At 36.6% G+C, this 9365-nt stretch overlaps 1 protein-coding gene across 1 annotated transcript; it reads right to left on the bottom strand.

Moving 5' to 3' along the window:
- Window positions 1-6005: 6005 nt before the first annotated feature.
- Window positions 6006-8434, bottom strand: LOC145054033 (putative indole-3-acetic acid-amido synthetase GH3.1). Its single transcript, XM_079002167.1, has 3 exons — window positions 7989-8434; window positions 7801-7902; window positions 6006-7664 (listed from the first exon to the last, which is right to left on the bottom strand). Exons 1-3 carry the CDS (start codon window positions 8303-8305, stop codon window positions 6296-6298), a joined length of 1788 nt encoding a protein of 595 aa, XP_078858293.1. The 5' UTR covers window positions 8306-8434; the 3' UTR covers window positions 6006-6295.
- Window positions 8435-9365: the final 931 nt, after the last annotated feature.

The following is a 9365-nucleotide window of genomic DNA, read 5'->3' as shown; positions in this document are numbered from 1 at the left end:
TTTTCCAGTTTTAAACTCTATCACACATTTACCTTTTGATATAATTCACATTGATTTGTGGACATCACCTGTGTTAAGTTCTAGTGGTCATCGATATTATCTCCTATTTTTAGATGACAAGATTAATTTTTTGTGGACATACCTACTTGCACACAGTTATTAGGTGTTTTCTACTTTTGTTCAATTTTTCACACTCATCAAAATCCAATTTCACTTTACAATAAAAACAATACAATGTGACAATGGCCGCGAGTACCACAATCAAAACTTTCATCAATTTTGCTCTCAAAATGGCATACAATTTCGTCTCTCTTGTCCACACACCTCTCCATAAAATGGCAAAGAAGAAATAAGAATTCGTTCAATTAATAATGTGTTTCAGGCTCTTCTTTCTCATTCCACGGTACCATTAAATTTTTGGCACCATGCCCGCCAACATGCTCACCCTTCCTTGTGGTCTACTTCCGACCCATCACCAAAACCAACTCCTACATCATCTCCCGAAACTCCTATTCATTTCACTTACTCTCGTCTCTCCAATCTAGTTCCACCTCCACCTCTGATCATGCATCAACCGACAACCCCCACCTCCACCCATGTCGCAACCCATTGTTGCTCCAAATCGAACCATACAAACCTATAATAGGTATGAAATTTGTAAACCAAACAACCCATCCTTCTCAATGCCTCATCGTCTATTTATCATTTACCTAAAATCCTTTCGAAGCTCGAAAAAATCCGAATTGGAATATAACCCTGACCGATGAATTCCAGTCCCTTATTGAAAATAACATGTGGAAGTTAGTACCAAAAACTCTGAATACAAATGTGGTACACAGTATGCGGATTTATCACCACAAAACCAAATTGGACAGTTTGTTAGAGCGATACAAAGCTCGTTTGGTTGTGATGGTAAGTCTCAAAAGGAAGGAATCGACTGTGGAGAAACATTTAGTCCCATGGTGAAGCCAACAACAATCCGTATAGTACTTTTCATTGCTCTTTAAAATGCATGGAAATTTTACCAAGTTGACGTTAAAAATGCATTTTTACATGGGCACCTACACGAAACTGTGTACATGCATCAACCCCTGGGGTTTCGAGATCCCTCCTATCCAAAACCATGTTTGCTTACTCAAGAAATCTTTATACGACCTCAAACAAGCTCCATGGGCTTGGTACCAACGGTTCGTTGATTACGTGTTCACCTTAGGATTCACAAACAACAAATGTGATCATTCCTTTTTCATATACAAGAACGGATCACATACGACATTTATACCCCTCTACGTCGATGGTATCTTACTCGTAACATCATCACCTCACCTACGCCAAGAGTTCATTAGCCAATGAATTTGCCATGAAAGATCTTGGCCCTCTAAGCTACTTTCTTGAAATTTCAGTCACACAAAGCAAGGATTCCATTTTTCTCTCATAACAAAAATATGCCAATTAAGTCTTAGAAAGAGCCTACATGAGTTTCTGTCATCCATCATCTACACCAGTCGACACCTAACCCAAGTTGAGCACCAATGATGACTCTCTTCTCTCCAATAGAGGAACTCATTACCGTTAGCTTTGTTTTTGAACCACCAAATATAAATATATAATCTACTCCTAAGCTAACACCTATTTTCATCTATGTCCATGAAGATACTTGAACCCTCGACCTCAAAGAGGGAGGGCACCACCTGATATCGCTGGGATAAAAGCCCTTTGGTCAATACTGTTAACTAGCCGACACGATTCAATAACTCATGTTCACCCACCTGGATACAATCCACACCGTTCGAAAAATATGCATACACATGCATGCTCCTCGAACAACCCATTTCAATGCTCTAAAAAAAATCTTGCGCTATATAAAGGGCACAATCCATCACGGGTTGCACCTCACCAGATCAGCCACACACTTCCTTATCGCGTATACAGATGTTGATTGGGCGGGTTACCCGGATACTAGGCGCTCGAAATCCGAATAAACCATTTACATAGGGAACAACCTCGTCTCCTGGTCATTGAAGCGACAACCAACTCTTTCCCGATCAAGTGCCGATGCGGAGTATCGAGGCGTTGCTAATGTCATATCTAAAAAATGTTGGATACAAAATTTACTATTCGAGCTTCACTTGCCTCAAAGTAAAGCCACATTCGTGCCACGTTCGTCTACTGTGACAATGTCAGTGCAGTATACCTATCTTGCAACCTCGTTCAATATCAAAGAACAAAACACATAGAGCTTGACGTCCACTTTGTTCGTGACATAGTTTTTTGTGGTCAACTGCGTCCTTCTCACATTCCATAACGCTATCAAATCGATGATATCTTCACCAAAGGTCCACCTCGCGTGCTATTTGATGACTTCTAAACCAGTCTCAGCCTCCGTGCTCCTCCCGATTCTACTGTAGGTGTATATTAGCCGAGATTATCCTATTATCACAACAGGATTATCTTTCTTAATATTTCAGGATATTTGTTAGTAAAGATATTGTACATGTCCTATACCAAAAATAACGTGACACATCTTGTATATATATACTTTTATTATTAATGAAATACACATGAGTGCAACATATTTGTTATAAAAAATATTAGACATATAATCACTCTCACTCTCACTCTCTCTTTAACCCTAAATCCATAGATTGATTCCAAATTACTAAGATAATCTTATTTACAATCTATAATAGCTTGATTACAACTCTATATCGAGTTAGGGTTCCAAATTCCCAAATCCACCATTAAAGGTGGAATCAATCATTCCAATAGTGTAATGGTTATGCCTTGATGATCTATTACAACTTTTAGCACTAAATCTTAATATAAATCGTCAATAGAGTTTTGGAATACGAATTTGGGGTTTTTACCCAACGCTAGCTAGAAAATTAGGAAGGGAAAATGATATAGGTATACTTCAAATGCTTAATATATCACTTAATCCTAGCTTCTCCACATTTAATACTATTTAAATATTCTCTCCTGACTTCAATTTCTCCTAAAATCATTGTGGGAGAACATATCCTTCATATCAACCCTGTTTTGTTTAAATGAGGGAGAAAGTGGCTAGTTATTTCAAAATTTTGATCATATGACAAGAATAGATCTTCGAGTTCTTGATTTCCATGTTATAGCATCATATGAGTTGACATTTTAAATAAACTTTCCAAGTTTGTACAGAAACCTTGTTCCATAATAATTCTAACATGAAGGTTGTTTATTGACCAGGTCAAAGCTAGTTGCTATAAGTTTGATAAAATCGCCGCTGCTAGTCCCCACTCCACAATTTTCTATTTTAAAGCTAAATAAACTCTTAATTCCATGAATTTTCATTATTATTCTCATAAAAGTTTAACTAGTAGTTATAAATCTTGTAATCATTTAGCCCCTAACCTTATGAAGTTTTTCTTCCTACAACACCAAACACACCGACCCTTTTTATTGCCATTTTCTTTGGAAACGACAAACGAATTAAACGAAAGTCTACTCGCAATATTTCAACGAGTACCCCAGATTCGAGCTCCTTTACATGGCAAATCCAACCACCATAAGGATTTCCAGGGAAAAATTCCCCACATGTGGCACCACAAAATGTAGTTTAAGGGAATTGAACTTCCAACCTCACGTCCCACATGAATATAAAACCTAGTGCATCAACTCAGCTATGCTGGATATCGCCCTTTTAATCCTTTCAACATACACTTAACCAATAACCATTCGATCAAAATATACAAGTCACTACACATGGCCCTCCTTGATCCTAACTAAGGTACTGCCATGTAGGACATATTTATATGTTACATACAAATCATACATAAGATATCATGGTAAGACCATACTCACGTTATTTCATGGATGTGGCTCTATCTGTATCAACATAATCTTGATGGCTTTTTATAGAGTTATAGATCTCATATCTTTGTTAATGACGTAACACAACATGTTTATAGTTGATTGTCATAAAACGTTCAACCTGTTCACCAAACCTACCACCATCCACATGATGATCACATGCACAATCTCTAAATCATGGCCAATCCGACAACCCAAGGTTAACATATTGTCTCGAGCTCTAGTATATAAGTCTAGTAGCCAATGACGACACTAAAACTAGTTGGATATAGTTTTTTCTACTCGAGTTTCATATTGTTTAATGTGATTATTAATGTCTATGCAATCTATTTGAATCGCAACCTGATCCATCATCAACATACCAAACATGTATAAGTCAGAAATCATTTCGTGCACAAATAAGTTTGTATAGTCAACATTTGGGTTGTACATGTACGAATTAGCCTAATATTGATATGCATGCATCTTCACTAAAGATCTTCCCTAAAACATGTTCTTACGATTTTGGTCTGGTCCGCACATCAAATCACGTCCAAATTAACTAAGGAGAGTATTAGAGAAATGTATTGTGTATATGGTTTGTATTTATATGTTATATATTTCTTAAATGGATGTGGTTAGTTACCATATTGTATTATAAATTTATCATTCAAATAAAATGAAAGTCAATCACTCATATCGAATATGTATATTTGAAAATAAGAGAATAGACTAAAAATATCTATCTCATGTTTTCAATAGTAAAGTTGTATTTGATTTATATAAAATAAAACTAAAATAACTAACATATATCATGAATTTTGTTTCACTTTAATTAATATTATTATGATATTTAACACAATTATCTTTTCCAATATTTGCAAACTCATAGTTGCATGCAGCTACGTAGTTGTTTCATTTAAGACCTTTTAAAACTATAATTTCGTTACTAAAAAATAATCTATTTAATTTACAGCGAAAATATTGTCCGTAAATGCTGTCATGGCTACGGAAATGAGTATTTAACTTTCCAACTACCTGCACAGGAAACTAGTTTGCATCATTTATTGTTTCCAAAGCTTGGGTTGTAATGTATGATTTCTTATTTATTGGATAATATATATTTAAAAGGTTGTAATATTGTATTTAGCAATAATTGAGTAAATAAATTAAAGATAAACTTAAATGAATTAATAAATAAATAAAAGAACGTCCAAAGAGAAGAATTGCATGTGCATTGTGGTTTAAAATCTCACATCTATTTATGAACTTCACGTTCCCTCATTAAAGCATGCAATTGTAGATATATTAAATCCAACCTAACAACTGTTTGTGTATATATTACAACTGTACGTATTTTTCATGGATTCTCTTTCTTATATGAAATACATATTCGAGTAGAAACCATTTGTATCATTGATCAAAAACTTTGATTATTTAAACAAGTCTTAATAAGTCAAATTTTTAATTAATTTAATTTTTGGTTTTTTTGTTAATATCAAAATTTAAAGAAGACAAAAACATTATATTATTTACAGAAATCAATATCTTAGTTATTAAAGTATCAAGTTATATATGCACATAACGTAACCATCTGTCCTTTTTTTTTTTTTGTCGTTAATATGGAAATATATAGAAAACAAAAACTTTATACTCCGTATTTTACAAAAATCTATATATATTCTCACTAACAGATAGCGTCCAAACTAGACAACAGGTCATGCACATATACACACGTAAACTTTTTTTTTTTTTTTTTTTTTTTTTTTTAATCAGGAAACTTCAGAAAAATAAAAGCGTTATATTCTACAAATCTCTATTTTCATGTTCATGAGCAGATAACGTGCAAACTAAACTAACGAGTCATGCACATACATCAATTTTCTTGTTTTTTTTTTGTTATTATGAAAATTTAAAGAAAAAAAAAGTTATATTTTACAGATCATATATATACACACGTAATTCTTTCTTCACATGTTAATCTATCTATACATGTACAGGTGTTGGTTATATTTGATATAGGAACCAATCACCTATAGTTTGTTACCAAATGAATATAGTTAATTACGTATAGAATTTGATTTATATTAGATGGTAAAATAGAATATGTTGACGTTGGGAATAAGAGTTCCCGAAATACATGATAAATAAAGAGTTTTGATCTATCAAGAAACATATTGTAAAAGGAAACTACACAACGTAGTTACAGGTTCTTATTTGTGAGAAAACATACAAATTAAAAGATACCTGTTTTCTTAAATCATCTAATAAACTAATAAACTATACGTACGTGGGTACGTGGCCATAGGTGATTGGATTGATTTACTTTGATTAATCAATAATCAAATTAATCACCCACACAAAATAAAAATAAAAAAACAAACCCTAAATCAACGAATCTTTCTTACATTTGACTTGGATATATGGTCGGTTTCGTGTGACAACTGACAACTAAACAATCACCTGTTCAACGACGTCGTTCGGGTGTCCAATGAGGCAAACTTTGACTGAAATGCGATGACAATACTCTGGAGTCAAGCAGTTCCATGATTGGTGTGAAGTTTACACACCGTGGAACTTTATACTGATTGATTGATGCCCCTCGTGAGATTGCATAATCCATCAACTCCTCGAATGTACCATTTTTCACTACTCGGATCTCCAACGGCCCGATTGAATTGCATTCGACCCGACCCTGTCTGTAAACCGAATTCAACGATTCCTCCATCGCCAAACAACACCTTTCAAGCACCTCATCTTTTGGAAAATTCGCTGAATCTTTAACTAATAACTCCCAGTAGATCACGTAATGCCCCGGGATTGTTTTTGTATCTGCGTAGCTTGTGTATTCCACGACGCTGGTTTTGAATTCGTTTAACAGTTTTGATGCATTCTCCACCGCCGATTGTAACTCCGCCTCGTCGGTTTTATCGGAATCGATGCTCAGAAGTACATTGTTTCGTCTCACAAAGTGGAACTGCGGGGCGGAATTGTGGAATCCGGTGACTCTCAGGATATCGCCGACTCGGTACCTACATAGACCGGCGTACGTCGTGATTACAAGCTCGTATTCTTTTCCGACTTCCACGTTCACAAGGTCAACCAGTTTGTCACTGGTGGCGTCAGTCGGAGAATTTGAGTCATGGGGAAGAAACTCAAAGTACGCCATGTTTGGCATGATGGTGTAGGAAACTTCCGAGGGTTTGCACATGGGGTTGAGATTGAGTCCGAAGTAACACTCCGAAGAGGCGTACATGGTGCAAACTTTCGGTAACCCGCCGCTGTAATAATCGAGAGTCGGAATGTATTGAGCCATTGCTCCGGTGACGATGACCTCCAAGTACTTGGTGTTAGGCCACATTCGCGTGATAATCCTTTCCCAATTGTCCTTTGAGCATTCGGATTCAATAAAATCCGCAAGGTCAGGGTCGGATCTTAGCACCCGTGTCATGCATCGTCGGATGTCGGGGTCTGATATTTTGGAGTTGAGTGTTCCGGTACGGATATCATGGGCGAGCTCCGGCCAATTCAGCTGGAGGAAGCGGATGGCACGGAGGAGACCGGAGGCGAAGATGGCACCAAGGCGGAGGACTTGTTCACGCTCGTAAAGTCCGCAGAGCATCTGGGAGTACATGCTCTGAAACGAATCGGGGCAAAGAATTGCTTCGTTTGGGCTGGTGTACACGTTATATGGGTCAAAAGCCCGGGTCTTGAAGTGGTCACTTTTGTAGTAGCTTGTTAAAACGGGTCGGGCCAATAACCCACCCGGAGTCTTTGTTTCGGACTTGACGAACAAGAAGTACAGTCCTTTTCCCTTATCTAAACCGGGCATGTACCTGTTACAAATAATTCGAGTCTTGTAAGAAAAAATAAACCGGTCAACGCGTACCTTTTAATACTCTTTATTTTTAAACATCAATTTGGTACTGTTTTTAATGCAGAAAGTACAACTTCCAAAGCAAGCGAACTTACAGGTTCATGACAGGCATGAGAAGACTGTAAAGTAGTTGGCGTCGATCCAACTCTTCTCGAATCGTAGGCATGAGCTTTCGTTCACCGGCGGAAGTACCGGAGCTGTTCAGAGAACGAACAAATTAGGTCTAAATTCGATAAATCAATTTCATAAAACAAAATTTTAATCCTTTTACAGAAGTACTCACCTAGTGAGGAATTCAGAAATCGGATGAGCAGAAAGAATTGGAGATCGATCGCCGTCGGCAATGCGTTGGATGATCGGCTGAAGATCCTCATAAGTTACCATCGGAATTCTAGACTTGAAAGTTTCACGATCGGTAGCGCCTCCGAGATTGTAAAGCCGGAGATACTCCGTTTCAGCATTCCGGCGAAGAATTTCCGCCAAAACATTCTCCTGAACGGCGTCGGCGTTTCTCGTCATCTCCTCAATGAACTGAAGCGCCTTTGCATCTTTCTCACACGCCGGAGGTCCCAACGGCGAACACATAGCATCAACCGCCATTGAATAACAGAAGACGATTAATTGAGTTAACAGATTAACGATGTGTTTGTTATTTTTGTTGGTGAGAGATTTTTGATTTTGACGTATATAGAGATAAAAGCGAGTTGAGATTTTGAAGTGAGGAAGAAAGGGTGGGGATGAAAGGGGTTTATATAGTGGGTGAGGGGAATAGTCACGTGATATGTCATGGTGGGACCCATAGGCCATGGGCAGTTGGGGAAACTAGGAAGGAAGGTAGCTGAAAGAGGAGGAGAGGTCGTGGACAAATTTGTAATATTTAGGAATGGCGGGGTGTAGTGTCGGAAGGGGACAGGTAGGACCATGACAGGTGTAAACAACAGCGTTGCAGGGGACACGTGGGGGCCACGCTGGCACACGTCAGCCAAACCAAGAGGCTGTTTTTCGGGTAAAATTGTTGCTGATTGAATACGACGGCTGGCCGGCGTACTCGGCAGTTTCAACTGTTGCAAACGTGTCACATGAGAATGACCAACATACATTATATGGAAAATATTAAATAAATTTATCATTAGATAAAAAAACATGTACATATATACTTTTATATATATAAATAAACATTATATATATTATCTAATAGAAGTTATAAATATTAATAATACGACACATACATCATCCATGTCCTACTGTTACAAAAAAAAAACGAAAGAAAAGAACAGAATAGTATTTAGATAATCACATGTATAGGTAACATCATAACACATGCAACAGTATACCCATAATTCGCCTAACTTTTTGTCTGCTTAATTTTTTTTTCAATCAGATATTAATTGTTATTTGTCGAATTTTGTATTTTTGCCAGAAAAGAATTGTCTATGCTATTTTGAATTGCTACAAAAGTGAGGGGTTTTATTGTTTTTCTTCTAAAAGAAAAAAAAAAGTAATACATATTCACCTAATAACACATTTGAATTATTGCATTGACCCTTACCAAAATATAATAATAATATTCATCATTCTACTTGGCTTTTATTGTTGTAATTCTATCATTCTTTCTAGTAAAATAGTAAAGTTATGCGTTGGAGATCTAGTTATGTATGTT

Source organism: Lactuca serriola, chromosome 5 (assembly GCF_051521515.1).
Source record: "Lactuca serriola cultivar US96UC23 chromosome 5, Lser_US96UC23_V15, whole genome shotgun sequence".
Classification (NCBI taxonomy): Eukaryota; Viridiplantae; Streptophyta; class Magnoliopsida; order Asterales; family Asteraceae; genus Lactuca; species Lactuca serriola.
This window is presented reverse-complemented; position numbering and strand designations above follow the sequence as displayed.

Excerpts from the sequence above, each read along its gene's own strand:
- LOC145054033 (XM_079002167.1), bottom strand. The coding sequence starts at position 8,305 with ATGGCGGTTGATGCTATGTGTTCGCCGTTGGGACCTCCGGCGTGTGAG. Across the intron at positions 7,903-7,988 it reads ATTTCTGAATTCCTCACTAG|CTCCGGTACTTCCGCCGGTG; the intron begins GTGAGTACTTCT and ends TTCTCTGAACAG. Across the intron at positions 7,665-7,800 it reads CTCATGCCTGTCATGAACCT|GTACATGCCCGGTTTAGATA; the intron begins GTAAGTTCGCTT and ends TATTTGTAACAG.